Source organism: Dreissena polymorpha, chromosome 1 (assembly GCF_020536995.1).
Source record: "Dreissena polymorpha isolate Duluth1 chromosome 1, UMN_Dpol_1.0, whole genome shotgun sequence".
NCBI classification, from domain to species: Eukaryota; Metazoa; Mollusca; class Bivalvia; order Myida; family Dreissenidae; genus Dreissena; species Dreissena polymorpha.
In genome coordinates, this window is record NC_068355.1 from 49,813,508 (window position 1) to 49,838,062 (window position 24,555).

Below are 24,555 nucleotides of genomic sequence, written 5' to 3' on the forward strand. Positions count from 1 at the left end.
TATTTAACATATTAGAAGTTTCGGTAGATCTACAAATCTAACTGTATTGTTGGGGAGTACATCTATCCAAGAATTAGCAGAGATATATAGAAATGGCTAATGAATAACAACACTATTTCAAAAAGATGATGATACAAAGCTGTTAAACTGTATAAAAAGTATAGAATTAGCAAAATAGTATTATCTCCCTTTAATAACTCAATTTGTGGATTTAAGAATGATTAAAGCTTAAGACTTCCGAAATTAAGCGCTTATTTACTTGTTATTTTATAACACAAAATAAAAAAAATGAGCATTAAAATTAACCTTGATAAATAATAATTAAATTGGATAGGGGAGACCCCTCCCACACCTTCCCCGATTGGGTCCCTCCCCCGTCAAACATGTACGGCCCTGTTTCTACCAGAACGTAAAATCATATATAAAAGGTTACTTTTAAAATATCGCAAATCAGAACATCCCATACTTTAGTAAATAAAATATCGGGATTTGTCTACATTATTAAAACGGCATCACCAGCAGCTGTCTTTCTTTGTGTTTGTGTGTGTGTGTGTGTGTGGGGGGGGGGGGTCCGTGAAGATTGTGTAGTAGAAGTTAGTTAATCCTAACCGCGGTTTCTGGAAAACAGAAAGGTTAAAACATAGTACACAAGTCAACATGTTGGCCCCAAAGATTGTACTTATTACGGGTGCCAACAGAGGGATTGGTCTTGAGTTTGTCAAACAGTTCCTTCTGCTCAAGTCACCGCCAAAGTATATTTTTGCTTGTTGCAGACATCCTTATACAGCGGTGGTACGTTAATTGAGCACAGGTGTAAGGGGGTTTTCATTAATTTATGCATAATGGAGACCGACTTAAAAGTGTTTGTGAGATCATTCAGTTTTCACACAAATATTAGCAAACACCAGCTTATTATTTTCCGAAATCAGCTATTTAAGCGATATTTGTTTCCCCAAAATGGCAAAATCAAAACGCTGTAGCCTTTTCTTAATAATGAATGAGAAGTTTCATAGTCCACAGCAGTAAAAATTGGGATGGAATGTTTACGGACATAATACATTTATTTGACCTCAAATGCAACATTAAATTATAAACATTCTAAGTTAATAATATGTGCAGACACAAAACTTTTTATGTATCCTTAATTGTATTATTCTCTAGTGACCAATTATTTATATATTAATAAAACAGTAACATAATTTCTGAATTATCGCAAACAATGCAACACCAAAAATATACCTTCAAGGATTTATTTAATTATCAATATACGCATGCCAAATTTGTTTATTCACGGCATGTTTTACCACGCAAAGCCAATAGTTCCCTGCACACAGACGTAGCATTCACTACTTGTATGAGTGACCAAATTTATCATGATGTCACACTGAAAAGGACAGTGCTCTAATGTGAAAATACTGAGCTCAAGCCAGGGATTGAACCCACGACCTCCAGAGTGGTAGTCAGACACTTTAACCACGTCGCTAAAGAGCTAGCCCAACAGCAAGACTGTTGGAAGTGACCTTATTTCACTACAATCCGCCACCTTTTAATGTTTCAAAGCCCAGAGATGCCCGCTACAGCATGTCTTGCATCCGCATGGCCCTCCCAAAAACCATTAAACAGCTCAGACCCATTCCGGTATTCACAGTTCTTTTTTCCTCTCCGAGTGTAGTTCTTCTTGAATGCTCTGAGCTTTTATGAGTACATACGTACAGCTCATACCCCCCAGGACCCAGAGGGTCAATAGCTGGGAGGTGGATTACTGCAACTAGGTCAATAGCTGTGAGTTGGATTATTGCAACTAGTCTATTTATGCAATACAGGCTATAATTGCTGATCGTATTATATATACAGTCAGTGAGAAATCAACAGTGTTAAAAGACCACTGGATTGTGATAATTCTGGCTTATCAAGCAAATGCTATCATATAATATCAAGAAGACTACCAGTATAATTTTAATATCATTTTATCAATGGCCAATCTATTAAAGTTTTACTAATAAATCAACGCTATGATTTGATTTGTATCTATTGGAACCATATTAACATCACATTAGCTAACTTACTATCACAGCAGTATTTTGTGTTTGTCTGCAAGTACTTTAGAAATCATGGATCATTATTTTACTAAGTTAGCCTAAATATTTTCATTATTAGTGTTAAAACAGTGATTTACATTTTTATCATTCAACTGAAGATGCATCAAGATTATACTGTTAAATGTATACAATAACAAAGAATCAATAACGATCATAAACTGTGAATTTGTTTCAATAGTGTTTGCAGGGATTTGAAGTATTATTTTTAACTTTAATAACTGTGAATTTGAATTAATAATATCAAACTTTGAATGGACATAGGCATGGTGATTTTCACAGTCAAAACGGTTAATTTCCTATTCATAATGCATTACAGTCTAACCTGTCAATAAAGACCACTCAATGGATTTGGTCGTTGTGGTCTTTGTTCACAGGTGGTCTTCATTCGCAGGGTCGATTGAAATTTGCAAAAATGCTAGTAGTTTTTTAACAGGTACCTTATTATGTATGTGCTATATTGTTTAAATGTTTGAATACTTATGAATGTATAATGAAATTAAGGATTGAAAGTTTTGTTTTTATTAGATGGTCGCTTAGCGACCGTCTAAGGTGGTTAGTCAAAAATTCAGGTCGATACGGCTTAGCTACTAGGAGCCCAATACCCGCTTACTACGCGTATCCGCGCGAGAAAGAGTTGTATAATTTATGCAAGAGGTTTGAGTTCTCCAATTATATTCATTCACAAATTGAAACAAGATATTAATATCGTGTTAAATGCAATAGTTTCGAACGGTGCTTTTATAGAAAAAAATCAATAAACAATGATCGTATTGTACGTGTCGCGGAGGAGATTGTTTATGAATGAATAAAATAGTCCACTTTCTGCAGCGTCTTCATGACGTAGTATTTTTGCTCAGTCCATTCATAATATGAGGCTATTGATAGATGCGCCTGTCGATAAACAAAGGAAAGTCCACGGGCGATAACAACGCAATAGGTTACGCTCTCACATACACCTCAATGACGTAATACAGGTCGTAAATTGAGGCTATAAATAGATTCGGGAAAAAGTTAACGCTTATTTATATTTTCAATTTATAAAACGTTCAACAATAACTTCAGCGATACGATAGACAAAAACAAAAAAATGTTTCATAATCGCTAAACCCGAATATAACGAACAATTAATAATAAAAATACGAATGACCTGTTTCGTAACCTCGTTCATGCTACTACAGCGGGTATTTCTGGAAAACGTACTTTGGTTTTCAACAGATAGCGGCGATCTTTTGTATTTACGGGTGCTAGCAACGCAATAGTAGAAGGTTTAGCTTGTTTATATTCACAGTTTTGAATACATAGACAGTTGGATATGAGTTCATCAATTACTACAGGCATACTATAGGCAACCTCGAAAATGCTTTATAATCGCTAAAACCGAAAACAACTAAATATATTATATTAAATATATTTAAAACAATAAATATCTTTTAAAATGTAGTCGGCTAATGCGCTGACTTTGAAATAAAGTTTGCAATTTACTTTTCTAAATAAATAAATACAATTAAGCAAAAGTTAAACTATTGTGTTGTGTTTTTCACTTGTAAGTTGCATATTCACCGCATGAAATGTGTGTTAGCTTTGTCAAACCACACATTAGTGTGAGTAGATAAAAAATATACTACGGGAGAGCACTTCATATGTGTCCTCATATGCCTTGTTGTGAGTATCTTTCTTCACTATCGAAATATATCGTATGTTGATATTTGATTTAAACGCAGTTTTCTTTCGACACATTTAAATCACACGTCAATAGCGCCGTCATGCGAAAATGGGTCTTATGCGTTTCGGCAAGAGTTTGTTAAACCCAACATGTGCTTTTGCGCAGTCAGGCCTTAGGCGATGCTGTTCGCAATAAAATCACTCACTATGTTATGTTTCTCCTTACCAGAAGAAGAGATAGCTGAGTGGGCTATGTATATGATGGGCGCATATGGAATAAGACCCATTTTCGGATGACGATGGTCATTACAAATCTAATTGCGAATTGAAAATGCCACATTTAAGAACAATGCGTTTTGATACACAATTGAATTCAAAATAGCAAACTTGTTAATAATGGCAGCCTATATATCCACACATTAAGGAATGATTTCCAGACGTGCTGACCAAGTACGGCAAACATTGTGGTATGATAATTAAACGATTTTCTCTTATCGTGACACTATACTATTTCGCCAATGATTGTTTTCTCATCTTGGAGGCGAAAGTGAAATTCTACGAGATGGATTGTAACGCGTAATTGTAACAGGGCCACAATTTGTGTCGTTTGAGCAAAACAGAGAGAAGTCCGGAATTCCTTACACTGAACAGTGCTACATCCTTTGAATTTAGCACATACGCAGTGATGTAGCAAATATTTAGAGGTTGTATCTCGAATCAGCTTATTAAATATTAGAAAATATTCATGCGTGTCTGTTGGCGTTATGTAAAAGTCACTAAGATAAAAACTGAGTAAAACAGCTACGCCTAAAAGCGCATTAGTGCTCTATACCTATGTTTATGTCAGCGTTGTTGACACCATGTGAACTGCTCGGGTAACAAGTAAAGCATAAACAGCATTGTTTATATACTTTTATTCCTCTATTCCTCCATATACAAGATACGAAGATTATTGTATATTTTGAATTTGTATATGGTGTCAAAAATCAAAAGTTTTGTACACGGAACTTTCATTATGAAGTTATATTCTTGGTGAGATAGTTATTTGATATTAGTAAAAATATTCCTTTAATATGATGGTGACTGCAAATTCTCTTTATATTAAGTTCTCATTACCATTTTCATCATTTCTATGCTTTCAGAACGTCCAAAAAGCATGTTGTTTTTATTTTCTATGAAATAATAAGGATGATAAAAAGTGCACACAAAACTCGACCCTTGCGCTATGACACACACTTTATAAAGTTGAATGGCGTGTGTTCATTTAAAACTTGCGATTGATTTTGAAACATGAATTGCGTGTTAAATTATGCAATAGCGAACATCTTCAGTGCCATCAGCGCTGTGATATTTATTATTTCCATTCCCTTGTACTAGCGTCAATAATCCACTTATGTACTAAGTCATTCACTGACGCGTATTCCGACTCACGCTTAAGGCGTTTACATTTAGAGTTAACGTTCTCCTCAAACTCGTCCAATATCTCACGTTAACGACTCAGAATCTTCTGGATTTGAGTTTAGCCTACACCAAGATAACTAGCCACTCGTCTACAAGTTTGTCCTTAACCTAACAAACTAATGACCTTAACGCGTTCGTCTAACGTCAAGAACTTACGCTTGGAAGCTATGATGGTTAACTTTAACTGACAATTTACTTATCAATAATCTATGCACGTCTTATCACGGAAAATTTAAGAAGGGAATGACTATCAAAAAGTTTGTGTTAAATGCATCGTAATTGATATTAAACCGTTAATTTCCTTAATGAGTTGATGAAAGCCCCAAAACTTGTCTTTGATATTTTCGGCAATTAGAACATTAATCGCGAGTCACTTAAATACAAAGGCAAATTTTTACACTTTTGACGAACTGTCAAATGCATAAAAGAAGAAGGCGACTAGCCATTAGCAATGTGGCCATAGTCGACTTGCAGTAACGAACAATATTGTCATTTTAAGAGCTTTCACTGTGGCCATAGTCAACTGGAAGTAATAAACAGTGATGTTATTTTAAGAGTCATTCACTGTGGCCATAGTCGACTTTAAGTAATGAACGATGGTGTCATTTTAAGAGCCATTCGCTGTGGCCATAGTCGACTGGAAGTAATGGACGATTGTGTCATTTTAAGAGTCATTTACTGTGGCCATAATTGACTTGCAGTCATGAACAATAGTGTCATATTAAGAGTCGTTTACTGTGGCCATAGTCGACTTGCAGTAATGAACAATGGTGACATTTTAAGAGCCATTTACTGTGGCCATAGCAACTTTCAGTAATGAATGATAGTGTCATTTTAAGAGTCATCTACTGTGGCCATAGTCGACTTGCAGTAATGAAAAATGGTGCCATTGTAAGAGCCAATTACTGTGGCCATAGTCGACTTGCAGTAATGAATAATGGTGACATTTTAAGAGCCATTTACTGTGGCCATAGTCGACTTGCAGTAATGAACGATGGTTTCATTTTAAGACTCATTTACTGTGGCCATAGTCGACTTTCAGTAATGAACGATGGTGTCATTTTAATAGTCATTTACTGTGGCCATAGTCGACTTGCAGTAATGAACAATGGTGACATTTTAAGAGTCATTTACTGTGGCCAGAGTCGACTTGCAGTAATGTACGATGGTGTAATTTTAAGAGCCATTCGCTGTGGCCATAGTCGACTGGAAGTATTGGACGATGATGTCATTTTAAGAGTCATTTACTGTTGCCATAGTCGACTTGCAGTCATGAACAATAGTGTCATATTAAAAGAGTCATTTACTGTGACCATAGTCTACTTGCAGTAATGAACGATGGTTTCAGTTTAAGAGTCATTTACTGTTGCCATAGTCGACTTTCAGTAATGAACGATGGTGTCATTTTAAGAGTCATTTACTATGGCCATAGTCGACTTGCAGTAATGAAAAATCTTGTCATTTTAAGAGTCGTTTACTGTGGCCATAGTCGACTTGCAGTAATGAAAAATGGTGTCATTTTAAGAGTCTTTTACTGTGGCCATAGTCAGTCGCCTTGCAGTTACGAACAATGGTGTCATTTTAAGAGTCAAATACTGTGGCCATAGTCGACTTGCAGTAATGGACGATGGTGTCATTTTAAGAGTCATTTACTGTGACCATATTCGACTTGCAGTAGCGCTCATCACATGCACGCGCACTATCAAGTTGCCTGATTATTTATTTATTATGGATGTACATTAAACTTATAAAGCATACGTGTAGTTTATTAAGTACACCATACACATCCATATTCGACAATTGCAGATAAAATACTAGTAATAGTTAATAACATATCATTTGTATTTTAGAATGCAATTTATGTTATACTATTTACTTTTTATCTTTTAGTCCTCCGACGTCTTTCTCGGATTCGGACATAAAACTAAATCTTCCATAACCGATCTTTCTCGGCTATGGCCTAAATTATCCATAGCCGAAACAGCCAATCGAAACAGCCAATGGAAACTGTAGAAAGTGGAAAAGAGTGTTACCCAATTGAAATGACGCCGCATGTCAATCAAGTTCTTATCTAAGAACTGATCTACCAATCAGCAATCGATTAATCGGGCGCGTTAGTTAGCAACGAACTGTCCGCCATTTTCTAGACAAGCTATGTATATATAGGTTCACTTTTACTTAAGCGAGTTTCTTTTGTTTTCCTCTTATGTAAAATAACATTAACAAAATGAAAAATCTCTGACCCGGCCCCGCCCCGCCCCCCATAACTTTTGACCTAGGGGTCAGATCAAAATTTCGTCGCTGTCACCGTCGCACATATGCTCAAAGCTACCATGTATGTAAGTTTCAAGGTTCTAGTGCTAATAGTATAGGAGGAGCAGGTGGCCAGGACGGACGGACGGACGCACATCACCACAATATCCCCACTTTTTCTCCGAAAAACGTGGGGGTAAAAACAAATGTATTTGTTAAACCTCTGACTTATTTGAGCATGATAAATTAACAACGTTTTCCCAAAATGAGCCGTTTCATCGAAGCAAAAATTCCCCAAATGGACAATTTTGTCGATAACAAATTCCCAATTTTGGTCAGACTTCTTTTCCCAAAATAGGCAGAAAAACCCCTAGGTCTGCTATGTTTCGACTCCCTTGTTGATATCTCACTCTGAATGTGTAGGGTAACAAGCGCAATACCTACTTTGAATTCTCCCAGACAAATTGGATTTTGAAGAATATATCACTTCCAAAGGCTTGTGGTCTGTGAATAACTCAAACTCGACGCCATATAAGTACATGTGATATCTTTCACAAGCCCAGACAATAGCTAAGGCTTCTTTTTCTGTTGACAAATTACGTTTTTCAGTGTCTGTCAAAGTACGACTTGCATAGCTTATCAGTCGCTCCTTTCCATTTCATTCTTGGACCAGCACTGCGCCTAGACCAACATATTACATGTACTGGCATCTGTGATAAGTTTCGTTTTTCTTCCTTGCTTGAAGAAAGCCAGCGTTTCTGCGTTAGAAATTCTTTTCTTCATCTCATCAAAAGCAGTTTGGATTTCTAGATAAATGGCTGATTCTTCTTGGTCAACAAACTCAATGGTTCAAAAATCGTGGCGACATTGGGAATATATCGGGAGCTGAAATTGACTAGGCCTAAAAAGCTCCGCACTTCAGATGCGTTTGTAGGTTGCTTTGCATTTACAAGATCCTTCACTCGTTCTTCTGTTGGTCCGATTCCACGTCCGGATACGACATGACCCATGAAAGTCACTTTGTTCATAGAGAATTGTGATTTTGACAAGTTCACTGTCAATCCTCTGACCTTTAAAGTGTCCATGCATTTTCGCAATTTCTTGTCGTGGTCCTCTTGACCTTTTCCATGGACGATGATGTCGTCGGCAATGTTCGCGACTTCTTCACAATGTTTTAACACTTGTGAAATTGCATTTTGAAACATTTCAGGGGCTGCATTCACCCCGAAACTTAAGCGTTTATAGTGGTATAGACCTTTGTGAGGGATTAATGTTGTAATCGGCCTAGAATCTTCAGCCAAGGATATTTGATGGAAACCCATGTTGAGGTCTATTTTGCTGAACACTGAGCTGTTGTCTAACTCAATTAGCACTTCGTCAACTGTCGAATCTTTTCAAAATTTACTATTCTTTGATCAAAATACCATTGAAAGTAATAAGAAAAAATACAGTTGATTCATTATTTATATTCATGTGTACATGTACTTTAAACAAACATAGTTTAAATACTGAAGATAAAACAGATCTTAGAGTTCTCTTCTAATTTTACTTTACACTTTTACAATTATTAGATCTTCTGAAATGAATAGTATATGAAAAGATGTGTATTTACAAACTTAATATTATTTTTGCATACATGTTTAATAAAATATTTAAAACTAGAAAAGAGGCCTATATCAGTTCAAAATGTCATAGTTTAAATATTTTTCATTCTAGAATTTCTGTGTTAAATCCAAGATTAAATAGACAAGTAGTTAATAAAATTAGCAAAAATGTAATATAATCTTTTTAAAAAGATACTATTCTTCTATCAAAAGAACATTTCAAATACAAAACAGTTTTCAATTGTCATTTAATATCTTTGCATACATGCATACAGTTACTTTAAAGTGTTATAGCTTAGATGCTTAAGATAAAATGGTTCTATTTCTACACATTTTTGGCTCGACTATTATATATGAAATATATATAGTGGAGATATCCTACTCACCCCGGCATTGGCGTTAGCGTCTGCGTTAGCGTGCAAATGTTATAGTGTTCGTAGTACCCCAAATATTTTCTTTGTCCCGTGACATATTGCTTTTATATTTTGCATACTTGTTTACCAACATGACTCCAACCTATAAACAAGAGCAGACAACTCTATCAAGCATTTTGTCATAATTATGGCCCCTTTTCCACTTAGAATATGCAGCAAATGTTAAAGTTTGCGTACTACCCCATTTATTATCATTGTCCCTTGACATATTGCTTTCATACTTGTTTACCAACATCACCCCAACCTATAAACAAGAGCAGATAACTCTATCAAGCATTTTGTCATAATTATTGCCCCTTTTATACTTAGAATATGCATATTATAAATCTATGTTAAAGTTCGCGTACTACCCCAAATATTTCCTATATCCTTTGACATATTGCTTTTATATGTTGCATACTTGTTTACCAACATGACCCCAACCTATAAACAAGAGCAGAACACTTTATCAAGCATTTTGACATAATTATGGCGCCTTTTACACGTACATAATTGAACATTTTGCTTTAATTGCCATAACTTCTTTATTTATGATCACATTTTATTAGCCGGATTTTTTTCTAAAAAATCTCGGCTTATAGATTGATGTTGTCGGGCGGGCGGGGGGGCGGGGGGGCGGGCGGGGCGGGCGGCGTGCTCGAAAATGTTAAAGTTCTTATTTCATGGTATAACTTTGGTATGCTTGGACCTAGAGTCTTCAAACTTGACATGAAGGTTGGCCAGGATTAACAGATGACCACTGGTCATTTCAAGGTCATTCATTTGAAGGTCAAGGTCACTGTGACCTTCAATATAAAAAATGTTAAAGTTGTTATAACTTTGGTATGCTTGGACCTAGAGTCTTGAAACTTGACATGAAGGTTGGCCATAACTAGTTAGTAACCACTGGTCATTTCAAGGTCATTCATTTGAAGGTCAAGGTCACTGTGACCTTGAATGTAAAAATGTTAAAGTTCTTATTTCATGGTATAACTTTGGTATGCTTGGACCTAGAGTCTTCAAACTTGACATGAAGGTTGGCCAGGATTAACAGATGACCACTGGTCATTTCAAGGTCATTCATTTGAAGGTGAAGGTCACTGTGACCTTCAATATAAAAATGTTAAAGTTGTTATAACTTTGGTATGCTTGGACCTAGAGTCTTGAAACTTGACATGAAGGTTGGCCAGAACTAGTAAGTAACCACTGGACATTTCAAGGTCATTCATTTGAAGGTCAAGGTCACTGTGACCTTGAATGTAAAAATGTTAAAGTTGTTATAACTTTGGTATGCTTGGACCTAGAGTCTTGAAACTTGACATGAAGGTTGGCCAGAATTAGTAAGTAACCACTGGACATTTCAAGGTCATTCATTTGAAGGTCAAGGTCACTGTGACCTTGAATGTAAAAATGTTAAAGTTCTTATTTCATGTTATAACTTTGGTATGCTTGTACCTAGAGTCTTCAAACTTGAAATAAAGATTGGCCAGTACTAGAAGATGACCACTGGTCATTTCAATGTCATTCATTTGAAGGTCAAGGTCACTGTGACCTTAAATGTTAAAATGTTAAAATTGTTATAACTTTGGTATGCTTGGACATAGAGTCTTCAAACTTGACATGAAGGTTTGCAAGCACACTTAGATGACCACTGGTCATTTCAAGGTCATTCATTCTAAGGTCAAGGTCACTGTGACCTTGAATGTAAAAATGTTAAAGTTCTTATAACTTTGGTAGGTAAAAATGTTAAAGTTCTTATTCCATGTTATAACTTTGGTATGCTTGTACCTAGAGTCTTCAAACTTGACATAAAGGTTGGCCAGTACTAGAAGATCACCACTGCTCATTTCAATGTCATTCATTTGAAGGTCAAGGTCACTGTGACCTTCAATGTTAAAATGTTAAAATTGTTATAACTTTGGTATGCTTGGACCTAGAATCTCAAACTTGACGTAAAGGTTTGCAAGCACACTTAGATGACCACTGGTCAATTCAAGTTCATATTTGTGACCTTAAATGTTATTGTTGTTCATGTATATGCATGCATTCAAAACATAACACAAGGTTTGCTCATGCCTTGAAAAGTACTTACATTTCATTTTGACCTTTGAACAATATTTCAGTAATTTAAGTATTGCATTGACAAAAACACGAAAGGTACTTTCCTGTCATTTAAATCAAAAATCCGGCTTCAATGCGGTCATCTCCGACCGCGGAACTCTTGTTATAACTTTGACAAAACAACACTTACCTGAATACCACAATGGATTCCACCCAAACAATACCCACGTCCCTACCCAGAATCCCTTCCCAACCTCTCCCTCCCCCCAATTTTTTTTTGTTTAAACATCATCTAATAAAATACCACACCCCACATTATACTTTTTTTAACATCATCTAATTAGACTAATAAATTACCACAATCCACATAATCCCTCTCCCCCCCCCCCTATCCGCCCCCCTACCCGCCCCCTAATTTTTTTTTTAAACATCTAATAAATTACCACACCCCACATTATACCCCCTCTAAACCCCCTCCCCCCCCCCCAAAAAAAAAAATTAATTAATTTTTCCTTTTTTTATTTTTGAAAGATCGTCTAATAAATTATTGAATATGAACAATTTCCCCATGATGGCTTACGTTATACTGTCAAGCACTCGAATAGTCGAGCGCACTATCTTCTGAAAGCTCTTGGTATCTTATACTTTCCAAACTATTAGATTCAAAATGAGATGAACAGTCAATGAAAAAATGTGTATTAAAAACCTAATATAATTCTAACATATAGGTTTAATTCATTGTAATATTTAAACTTCACGAGGCATGTACACACGTACTCACTGTCATATCAGCTCAACATATCATAGTTTAATTATTATTAAACTTTTTTTCTATTTGTTCTGTATTAGATTCATGATATTAGATATAGTTTATTTATTTCAGTCAAAAGGCCTCTTCTTGTTTCAAGTCTGCATCAACAATAGCATCCACCTGAGCACAGTATGCTGTTGGTTGGTTGGTTTGCGCCAACTTTAACATTTGCAATAACTTTTGCAATATTGAAGATAGCAACTTGATATTTGGCATGCATATGTATCTCATGGAGCTGCACATTTTGAGTGGTGAAAGGTCAAGGTCATCCTTCAAGGCCAAAGGTCAAATATATGAGTCAAAAACGCTCATTTATTGTACACTTTTGCAGTATTTCAATATTCAAGATAGTAACTTGATATTTGGCATGCATCTGTATCTCATGAAGCTGCACATTTTGAGTGGTGAAAGGTCAAGGTCATCCTTCAAGGTCAGAGGTCAAAATTATGTGGACAAAATCGCTCATTTTATGAGTACTTTTGCAATATTGAAGATAGCAACTTGATATTTGGCATACATGTGTATCTCATGGAGCTGCACATTTTGAGTACTAAAAAGGTCAAGGCCAAGGTCATCCTTTAAGGTCAGAGGTCAAATATATGTGGCCCAAATCGCTTATTCTATGAATACTTCTGCAATATTAAAGATAGCAACTTGATATTTGGCATGCATGTGTATCTCATGGAGCTGCACATTTTGAGTGGTTAAAGGTCAATGTCAAATATATGGGTCAAAATTGCTCATGTAATGTCACTTCTGCAATATTGAAGCTAGCAATTTTATATTTGAAATGCATGTGTATCTCATGGAGCTGCACATTTTGAGTGGTGAAGGGTCAAGGTCAAGGTCATCCTTCAAGGTCAATCGTCATATAGGGGGACATTGTGTTTCACAAACACATCTTGTTAACCCTTTGAATGCTGGGAAATTTGGTGTAAGCTAAAATGTTGTCTGCTGAATTTCTAAAAGTAGCTTTTTTTTTCAAAGAATACTATCAGAATAGCAAACAGTTTGGATCCTGTGGCGTCTCATCAGGATCCAAACTATTTGCAAAGGCCTTCAAAATTTGGTTCCAGCACTGAAATAGTTAATCTGGAAAGTGTAGGTTGTTTCTCTACAGTGTTTTTCTTTCCAGCTGGTGTAGGTATGACATTTCCTTGTGTGAACCTTCTGCAACTTTTCCAAGTTCAAACATGAGAAAGGTTCTTTCAAGTGTTTATGTAGTTTCTTAATATTTTCATCTGTTACAGGATCTTTAACCCTGATTGGCTCATCCTTCAAATTGAGACGCAGAAAACGGTTTCTTGCCAAGAATTGGACTGGTTCCTCTGACTCAGCCCAAGCTATTTTTAGCGACGCTGTTTTCAGAGAAAACCCGAGCTATTGTAATAGCCAGCTCGTCGTCCGCCGTAGGCGTCGTGCTAAAACCTTAACATTGGCCATAACTTTTTAAATATTGAAGATAGCACCTTGATATTTGGCATGAATGTGTATCTCATGGAGCTGCACATTTTGAGTGGTAAAATTTCAAGGTGAACATTATCCTTCAAGGTGTAGGGTTTAAAAAAAACAAAGTCAAGGGAAGTAATAAGCTTTAAATGGACATAGTTATCTGACCTGCCCACGTATACATTTTTGTTAAATAAATCAAAGCGGCGCAGTAGGTGGAATTGTGTTTCTGACAAACACATTGTGGTAAAAGGTCAAGGTCATCCTTTACGGTATACGGTAAAAAATACAGATTTAAGGGAAGTTATAAGCTTTAAAAAGGGAGAAAATTATTCAATATTGAACATAGCCACTTTATATATTTGGCATGCATGTGTATCTCATGGAGCTGCACATTTTGAGTGGTGAATCTACAGTCACTGTAGTGGCTTTTAATTATTTGCTACTAAAAATAGAGATTTGTTACAGACAATTATTTTCAAGGGAAGTAATTTATATAACTATAATCTCATATTATATATTTCCTTACCAAGAATTGAAGTTCTTTTCACAGTTACTGTACAGATTTATTATTTTGATTATTTATAACCCAAATGATTGATTTGTCAAAGTTTTTTTTAATGATATAATTATAATTTCTTTGATGTTCATTACATACCTGTGGACGTATGTCCATAGATTCATGATCAGCTCTGGCTATGATCACTTTCAAACCACAGGCCTTGGCTGTCAGTGATGTCTGACATGGTCATAATTGACTGTGAGACCCTCCCCACCCCCCCTCCCCCCACCCCGATTGGATTGGACAAAATTCAAGGGAAGTAATAACCTTTAAAGGGAGATGATTTCTATACGTGCCAAATGATAAATAGAAATTGTATTTCAATGCGGCGCAGTAGGGGGCATTGTGTTTCTGACAAACACATCTCTTGTTGGGTCACTAGGTCAAAGGTCAAGGTCACTGTGACCTCTAAAAAAACAAAAAAAAACTGACAAGCTTTTGCAGCCGAGCGTGGCACCCGTTATGCGGTGCTCTTGTTAGGTCTGGTTTCTTCTGGCACATCTCTCTTACCGATGTTACACCACCACAATGCTGAACAGTTCTCTCAAATTCTGCATCCAGTTCTCGTCATTCAGTAGCGACATTCTGCAGACTGTAGTTTAGTACAGACATAATCCTTTCAGCTGGATTGACATAGCTTTTTCCCAGGACACAACGAACAGCAATCAGCATTTCAAAGTAAAACTCCCTGAACATAGAAATGCTTGCACATTTTACTGACTCTAATGTACTCCTCTGGTCAGTTCCACCATCTTCATACTTAAGTAGGATTCTTGGCTTTTGAACATTATCTTCTCCAACTGGTCTGCATGTCGAAAGGGGGATGATGTCCGAAGTACACTATCATTCACAAAGGTTGTAACTGTGCCTCTTACAAAGGATTGCCCAACAGAACATGGAATTATTAAAATTTTATTCTGTGAAATTGTATTAAATTTACACTGCTTTGTGTATTTTCAGGAGTTAAAAGGGGTGGCAAAAGGAAATCCATTAGTTCATGTCCTTAAGTTAGGTATGATACTACAATTGTATAATGTATTGTCATTAACAGTGAAGCTGTAACAGTCAATAGTTCTGCTGATATTGCTTAAGTTCACTATACTGGCAATACAATTAACCGACATCTCCCCTCTAGGAAGAAATTTGTTTGCTGTACTAGTCTCGTCAGTTTACATAATTTAAATCCTATTTAAGTTTTATATCAACTTCATAACTAAACTTTGATAACTGAAGCTATATTAAGCAAGTTGTCGGAGTAAGAACGGGATCTCAATAAGTTTGATAGACCATGCTTCAGTTCTTTTCAAGAATGGTAGGAATCAGGTTATTGTTTTTAATTACACTTGCATTTCTTTAACCCTAGAAAATACAAAACATGCAAAAAACAACTGAAATAACAGGTATGTTCCTCATATGGCCCTCTATCCAAATACCAGGTTTCATCAGCCTAACTTATGTACTTGTTGAGCTATCGCAGAATAAAGTTTCGGACCGAAACAAGAAAAGACGACTGAGAGTAAGCCTATACATGAAGTCCCCACCAGTTACACCTGGAAGATACTAATAACAGCTATATAGTTATACCCCCACAAACAAAGTTTAGGGGGGTATTTAGGAGTGAGCTTGTCTGTCGGTCGGTCGGTTTGTTGGTCTGTATTAAGTGTCAGCTCTCTAATATAAGTTGTTTTCATCCGATCTTCACCAAACTTGGTCAGATGTTGTATCTAGATGATGTATAGGTCAAGTTCAAATATGGGTCATGCCGGGTCAAAAACTAGGTCACGGGGTCACTTAGTGTGTTTTAAACATTGAGCATGGTGCCCGCTCTCTAATTTAAAGGGATCTTTTCACGCTTTGGTAAATTGACAAAATTGGAAAAAGTTGTTTCAGATTCGTAAGTTTTCGTTTTAGTTATGATATTTGTGAGGAAACAGTAATACTGAACATTAACCATGCTCTAATATAGCCATTATATGCATCTTTTGACGATTTTAAAACCTTAAAATTATAAAGCGTTGCAACGCGAAACGATTGAATAATTTGGAGAGTTCTGTTTTTGTCGTTAAATTTTGTGCAACTACGAAGATTGCTTATATAAGGTATAAAATACGTCAGAAATGTGTACTCGGCGGAATAGCTCAGTAGGCTAAAGCGTTTTTACTTCAGGACTCCAGGGGTCACTGGTTCGAAACCTGCTCCGGGCAATGTTCTTTTCCTTTTTTTAATTTTTTTCTTGATTTTTTACTGGAGCTTTTACGATCCAATGTTTACATTTATCAATATAAAGCATTTAATGAATAAGTTCAAAAAATGCCAAAATCTGTGAAAAGGCCCCTTTAAGTAGTTTTTATCAGAGCTTCACCAAACTACGTCAGAAGTTGTATCTAGTTGATGTGTAGATCAAGTTCGAACATGGACCATGCCAGGGCAAAAACTAGGTTACAGGGTCACTTAGTGCGTTTTAAACATTGAGCATGGTGTCCCATGTGTTTTGTGAAGACAACATGCAAACTATTCTGTGTCAATGCGGCATGTGGGGGTATTCGTCACGTCTGTGACAAAGTTCTAGTTTGTTTTTACTTCAAGTCTTATTGCAGATGTGTGTGATAAATCCTCCATCGATAATGCCAAGGCATTTGTAGAGTCAAAAGTAGAAGCCGAGGGCTTGAATCTCCTCATCAACAATGCTGCAATCGTAAGCCTTGCAGACTTGTATAACGTCACACGTGAAGATATGGCCAAATTATACGAAACCAATGCCATTGGACCACTGATGGTTGTTAAGGTTTGTCTCTGTATTCATAATTCAGTTTTGAAATTGAAAATTATGTTCAATCTAAATATTTGGTCTTCAATGCAATAAGCATACTGTTGCAATATTGATATATTTGTGCATTTTATAGGAGCTTCTAAGCCTTGATATATCATATTGGACTTGTTAGGATATCAATTAATTAAATCAAATTAGCTTTAGCTTTTAAGGGTAGGGAATAAATTATATACATAAATGTGTATGGACTGATACAGAAACCACCAAGTTACTAATGTGACTACTTCAATTTAAAAACAGTAATTCAAACGGGCCGTGCTCTGTGAGAATGGGGTTTAATGCATGTGCATAAAGTGAAGTCCCAGATTAGCCTGTGCAGTCTTATTGGGGACGATACTTTCCACCTTAACTGCATTTTTACTACGATGAGACTTTCTTTAAATGAAAAATATCAGAAAAGCGGAAAGTGTCATCCCTGATAAGCTTGTGGGGAGTGCACAGACTAATCTGGGATTTGACAAAATCTTGTCAAGTTCAATGGTAGCATACTGCTTTAAAACCTGTCCATAAGTATGTTGTGTATGAGTCTTGTTGCCATACGAAAATTTTTTTTTAACTCCTTGTGTACATGTGTAAAATCTTCGTCAGAGGTCTATTTGAACAGAAAAAGTTGGCATTTTCATTCTTATGTTTTACCTATTTCCAAGACAGTATTTTACTGCCGAAGGTTTCCACTGCAGGCTATAGGGAACAAATAACTGCAGATAGTGAGGTGTTCTGTAGTATGTCAATTATCTTAATAAAATATTCACAAGTGGTCATACATTCAACCAACACATTTTTACACATTTGTTGCAGAGCTTTTTACCCCTGTTGAAGAAAGCAGCAAGTGTCGATCCCTCTGCAGCAATGTCATGCAACCATGCTGCCATTATAAACATATCTTCAGACGTTGCATCCATTTCAGGGAACTCATCCAGTGGATATTATGCTTACAGAGCATCTAAGGTATGTTATTAAAATGTTTATCAAGGCAGTGACAGGTGTTATATTGATTTCAGACTTTCCCGTGGTGGTGTTTAAACAAGCTGCAAGTATGGCTTAATTGGTAATTGTTGGCTCGGCTACTACTTAAAGATACCCAAGGTACTCTTATGTATACTTAAATGTACCCTAGGTATGGCAAATATCCTAAAATGTACCTGGCCAATTAAAACTGTACCAGAGTTTTATTCCCGCCCAAATCTGATGTCTTAAAATGCACTACAGAAAACGAAAAACAAAATTTTCTTTGAACAAAACCTGCATCAACATTCTTTTTGAGAATGAGTGTCCTTAATATAGAGGCCATTTTACAAAAAATTGACATAAATATGAAAATAATTAATTTGAAAAAAAAGCCAACATAGACCAATTTAGCTCTAGAATTCACGGATACATTTTAGTATATCTTCCATACCTGGGATATATTAAAGTATACTTACAAGTAACTGGGTACATTTAAGTAGTACCAGAGCCAAGAATGACCAATTGAGCGCCAGTATTGTCTCATTGGCCCCACTGTCATGTTCCTAAGCATTATGAACATATATAATGGTGGTGCATATGTATCTGGGAATTCCTAGGTTGTTACAGGTACCCATTATAAGACTTCCAAGGTAACTAGATGAAACAAGTCTTGCACCTTATGTGATCCTTTCTTTTTATCACCTAAAGCTTTTACCGATGCTGGATTTGTTAAACCTTCACTTAAGTCGTATTGCTTCATTTTTAACTAAGACTTATGAGTATTACTAAGAGTGCTTTGGTTATACAAATTTCATATTACTGAGAATATATGGAGGATATAATAGTCATTTCCTTAGATGATGTTACTATATTCTGGTTAGAAAACAGATGAAAGCCTTGATTTGTGACAATACATTTATATTTGTTGAAATAACAAATGAAGTCTTGATAGGGACTTCTTACTGCCTGCAAATAAATATATTGCAAAACCCACCATGGCCATTGTTTGAGCAGGAGGGCTTTTAGCCCCTTCTCCCATAAGAAGCAAAGTGAAAATGGCTTTTGCAACTAGCATAAAACCAGGACAGCCAGTTCAGGTTTAATGCTATTTGCTTCTCATCAGTAACTAAGGGTTGGAAATGAAGCCTTTAAAACTTTAATTAAGTGAGATAGGTATTCAATTAAATTTAACTTTATAAGGGACTACAAATGCGTCAAAATACATATCTAAGTGGTAAAGGGTTAATCAGAAGAACTCTTTTATCTTAACAAGAGCACCGCCTTGCGGGTGCAGACCGCTCATCTATTTTCTTTTTAAAGGTGAAGGGACTCTCATTTTCAATCACAAAGGAGGGAGGAGTGGAGTGAAGAGGGGTGTATAGTGTGGGGTTGTGGACATTTATTACATTATCTTCCAAAAAAGCGAAAAAAAAATAAATAAATAAATCGGAGGGGGGGGGGGGGGGGGGTTGGGTACGATGGTTGGACGGTATTTCAAACATAACCGTTTTAAAAAAAAAAGGAGGGGGGGGGGGGTATAGTGTGAGGGTGTGGTGATAATTTGTGAGATGATCTTTAAAAAAAACAAAAAAAAAAAAAAATCAAAAAAGAAAATTGGGGGGGGGTGGGGTGGGGGGGGGGGGGGGTGGGGTGGGGGTATAGTGTGAGGGTGTGGTGGTCATTTGTGAGATGATCTTAAAAAAAAAAAAAAAAATTAGGGGGGGGGGGGGGGGGGGGAGGGGGGGAGGGCACGGGGGATGGTTTGGGTGAAGTCTATTGTGGTATGTCAGGTAAGAGTAGTTTCATCAAAGTATCAATCAAATCTAATCATAAATAAAGAAGTTATGGCAATTTTAGCAAAATTTAATAATTTGACCTTGAGAGTCAAGGTCATTCAAAGGTCAAAGTAAAATTCAAGTTGCCAGGTACAGTAACCTCATGATAGCATGTAAGTATTTGAAGTTTGAAAGCAATAGCCTTGATACTTCGAGTGGATCGAAACACAAAATTTAACCATATATTAAAAGTTACTAAGTCAAAAAAGGGCCATAATTCCGTAACAATGACAACCAGAGTTATGCAACTTGTCCTTTTACTGTACCCTTATGATAGTTTGTGAGTGTTCCAAGTATGAAAGCAATATCTATGATACTTTAGGGGTAAAGTGGACCAAAACATAAATCTTAACCAAATTTTCAATTTTCTAAGTATAAAGGGCCCATAATTCCGTCCAAATGCCAGTCAGAGTTACATAACTTTGCCTGCACCGTCCCCTTATGATAGTTCATAAATCTTGCAAGTATGAAAGCAATAGCTTTGATACTGTAGGAATAAAGTGGACCTAAACACAAAACTTAATCAAATTTTCAATTTTCTAAGTATAAAAAGGGCACATAATTCTGTCAAAATGCCAGTCAGAGTTACATTACTTTGCCTGCACAGTCCCCTTATGATAGTTAGTAAGTGTTGCAAGTATGAAAGCAATAGCTTTGATGCTTAAGGAATAAAATGGACCTAAACATAAAACTTAACCAAAATTTTCAATTTTCTAAGTATAAAAAGGGCACATAATTCTGTCAAAATGCATGCCAGAGTTATCTTACTTTGCCTGCCCAGTCCCCTCATGATAGTAAGTAAGTGTACCAAGTTTGAATGCAATAGCATTGATACTTACTGAGAAAAGTGGAACTAAACGCAAAACTTAACCAAAATTTTCAATTTTTTAAGTATAAAAAGGGCACATAATTCTGTCAAAATGCACGCCAGAGTTATCTAACTTTGCCTGCCCAGTCCCCTCATGATAGTAAGTAAGTGTACCAAGTTTGAATGCAATAGCATTGATACTTTCTGAGAAAAGTGGACCTAAACGCAAAACTTAACCGGACGCCGACGCCAACGCCGACGCCGACGCCAAGGTGATGACAATAGCTCATAATTTTTTTTCAAAAAATAGATGAGCTAAAAATGCTGTACATGTGATGGCCTTATGATATACAGTGACATATAAAAGTAAGTGTGTTTCATAAAACCTTGCAACTCAAACCTTGTGTCTTCAGGCTGCACTCAACATGATCACGACAAACATGAGCCTTGACCTTAAGAATGAGGGTATCCTAGCAACGGCCATTCACCCTGGTTGGGTGAAGACAGGCATGGGCGGTCCAACCGCCTCCATTGACACGGTCAAGAGTGTGACAGGGTGCATGCCTGTCATGGAGAAACTGCATGGGGAGGAGGGAACTGGCAAGTTCTATCATGGAGTAACGGGCGATACAATTGGCTGGTAGAAATATAATGTCATATTTCTGGTGGATGTAAACTGACATTTGATTGGCTGACGAAATTGAAGTAATCTTGGACTACATGTATCTGGTGAATGTTTCTATATCATTCATTATTTGTAGTTTTCTTTCAACCTTTTTTTACGGAATTATTCTGGAAATGCTACATTTTGGACAAAACACCAATATATAGGTGCAAATCAAGCTGGCACATTTTTAATCTTTTCAAATTCACTTACTGTATCAACTATTATTTACATACAGCCAATCCTTGGTGAAAAAGATTGATTAGCATTATAGGTACCTATAACTTTTGAAAAACCCATATAATAACACCTTTAAGAGCTGGTTTCTTATTAACAGTATGAGAAATACATTGCCACTTTGCTGAACTTGACGTTTAAATGGAAATATTGAATAACAAGAGCACCGCATAACGGTTGCCACACTCTGCTGCGGGTGCAGTTTTGACTTAATGAAAGCATGTAAGATTTTTTTTAGAGGTCACAGTGACCTTGACCTTTGACCTAGTGACCAAAAATGGGTGTGGCGTGTAGAACTCATCAAGGTGCAACTGCATATGAACTTTCAATGTTGTAGTTGGTAGCACTTTCTTTTTAGAACCAATGTTCAAAAGGTTAACAAAATGTTAAGGTTTTAGGAGGGCAGATGCCAGACAACGAGCTGGCTATGACAATACCTCGGGTTTTCTTCGAAAACAGCCGAGCTAAAAATGTGCATATAGTCTGGAATAGTTCACTTTGTAAAACAAATGAACAATTGTTGTCATAACATATATGACCACTTTTGCATATTATTTGACTAATCAGGTGTATTTGAATGTTGTATTGGTTTGAAACATCAATATTGTGCCATAAGTCTGTACATGTATATGAAAATATATGCAAGTTTTGATGGAAATAATAATAAAGCTTAGTTATCTTCCATTCTTTATTGCTCTGTTTTATAACAGATACTAATACACAATTCCATTGCTGGGGAAAGAATAGGAGTGTAAAAGTAACCATATGTACACATGGCATTACACACATGATATCACCCATCAATTAACATGGAGACTACGCAATATGTACAATTTCGTTCTCAGTACTAACCTTTGTGGTGTTTAAACAATGTACACACTTTTTCCAATAGTACCGATTACTTATAAAAACAAAGACAAAACAATAACAATCAAGCCCCAACAACAATGAAAGATGTAAAATACTAAAATCGTGCATTACACGATATTTGTACAATTGCATTTTAAACAACAAATACATAAAATATCATCCAATCAACACAAAATTTAGTATAATAAAATTTCATGTGTGTGCTTCATGATTAATATAACATTACATTTACATCTATCTACAAATTGATTGCACATTGGTACGAGTTCTCCTTGAACTACGTAAGAATATGGTTAATAATACATAAATATTGTCTAAGAAAGTATATACACATTTACTGTACATAAAACACAATAAACATGCTCATTTAAAATTGGTCCTGTGTAATAAGTTCTGGTGTATGTAAATTGATGAACAATACAAATTAACATTTATGTTCCTATGGCGATTATCAACACATTTTCATATAATGATATAATGGTTCTAGAATGGCACTGATTCATCGGGATTTGTGTGTGACACTACTGTACATGACCAGTATACTAAAGTTACCCAGGTTTTACATTTTTATACGCAAACTTCAGTTATTAAAAAATGTCAATAAATATGCAGCTGTCTTTTACCATGTTCAATTCAAGCCACTGTGTATAATGTCTTATTTATTGCTGACGAGGACAATTTTATGCTTTAAACACACCATTAAAAGATTAAAGGAATGATAAAATGTACATATTTTGATACCTTACTGTTAATCAGCTTACTAAAAAAACACATGAAGAGCCTCAGTTCAACTCCTCTCTTTACTTTATATATCAGTGTTTTAAATGGTGTACTCAGATAGCACAGGCAGCGTCCATTGTGGGAGCATATGAATAAAAGGAGACAGATATTTTCCAATCCTCAGGATTATATCCTTAAACTTGTCCTGGATTTCTGTAAAATTGTGTTCAAGATCAGATTTATGGTAAAATAATTGACAACATAGCATAATATATGCATAAATAATGTACGATTGCACATAACTGGCAAAATAAATACATTGGTTATACAGAAGTAACCACTGAAAGTATATTTCAGTAAATATTTGATTCTGTTAATTAAATCAAGTAATTGCAGAGCATTGTTATTTCATGCCCCATTTGCTTGCATCACTAGCATCCCTGGTCCACAACATAGTTTTTGGTATAAATAACCTTCAATATAGATCCTCTACACTGGATTCTGCTGGAATACTGGTCGTCACATATCTCTCCAACTCGTCTGAACCTCGTTCCACTTGACCTTGTTACCATTCTCATGTCCGGGTGTCCCATGCACTAGACCAGCGTCCCACAAACCAGTCTGCGACCTACGTCCCACAAACCAGTCTGGGATCTATGTCACACAAACCAGTCTGGGACCTACATCCCACAAACCTTGTCTGGTACCTTCGTACCACAAATCAATCTGGGACCTATGTCACACATGCCAGTCTGGGACCTATGTCACACTAAACCAGTCTGGGACCAGCATCCCACAAACTAATCTGGGACCAAATCCAGTCTGTACTTGTCCAAGCAGCTCACACCTCCGTCCCCTCTGGCACTGGGCGCTGTTTCAAGGTGGAGGCGCTTGCCTTTGCCCTGGGTTGCCCAACTGCCATCTTGGACGTGTTGGTGACCGCAGAGGTGGTAAGCGCAAGGCCCTTCATCAGGCTTGACTGGCTACCATGGCTACCGAAGGAAAGCTCTGTCGAGTTGGCACTGCCTGTACTGCCAGAGTGCTGCAAGACAGATTGGTATATGAAATATATAGCGCACAATGCGAGATGTGATTACACCAGACACAATGGGTAATAAATTTCATATATTGGCTTTGCCGTAAAAATAAAGTGAAGATAATTTTTTTGTCTTCTTTTAATTGCTAGATATGTTTCAGTTTTAATGGACATTTGTGTAAAAGGAGTAAACAGTGATAATCATTATGGTACACACAAATCCAGAATATTC

At 36.3% G+C, this 24,555-nt stretch overlaps 2 protein-coding genes across 13 annotated transcripts in view; one reads left to right on the forward strand and one right to left on the reverse strand.

Annotated features, from left to right (window-relative positions):
• Positions 1-657: 657 nt before the first annotated feature.
• Positions 658-22,379, forward strand: LOC127873490 (C-factor-like). Its single transcript, XM_052417401.1, has 5 exons — positions 658-792; positions 15,336-15,387; positions 16,973-17,160; positions 18,004-18,153; positions 21,210-22,379. The coding sequence occupies exons 1-5, from the start codon at positions 658-660 to the stop codon at positions 21,438-21,440; spliced, it is 756 nt and encodes a 251-aa protein (XP_052273361.1). The 3' UTR covers positions 21,441-22,379.
• Positions 22,372-24,555, reverse strand: part of LOC127879721 (IQ motif and SEC7 domain-containing protein 2-like) — a 127,684-nt gene continuing 125,500 nt past the window's right edge. For all 12 annotated transcript variants that reach the window (XM_052426729.1, XM_052426746.1, XM_052426779.1 and 9 more), the window contains exon 13: positions 22,372-24,329. In XM_052426729.1, the coding sequence (XP_052282689.1) occupies positions 24,129-24,329 (201 nt within the window). In that variant the 3' untranslated portion in view covers positions 22,372-24,128. The remainder of the gene's footprint in view (positions 24,330-24,555) is intronic.

Bases quoted from the DNA above. Each gene is read 5' to 3' on its own strand.
- LOC127873490 (XM_052417401.1), top strand. From the start codon at position 658: ATGTTGGCCCCAAAGATTGTACTTATTACGGGTGCCAACAGAGGGATT. The intron at 17,161-18,003 runs GTTTGTCTCTGT...CATTTGTTGCAG, and splicing joins GACCACTGATGGTTGTTAAG to AGCTTTTTACCCCTGTTGAA. The intron at 18,154-21,209 runs GTATGTTATTAA...TTGTGTCTTCAG, and splicing joins ATGCTTACAGAGCATCTAAG to GCTGCACTCAACATGATCAC.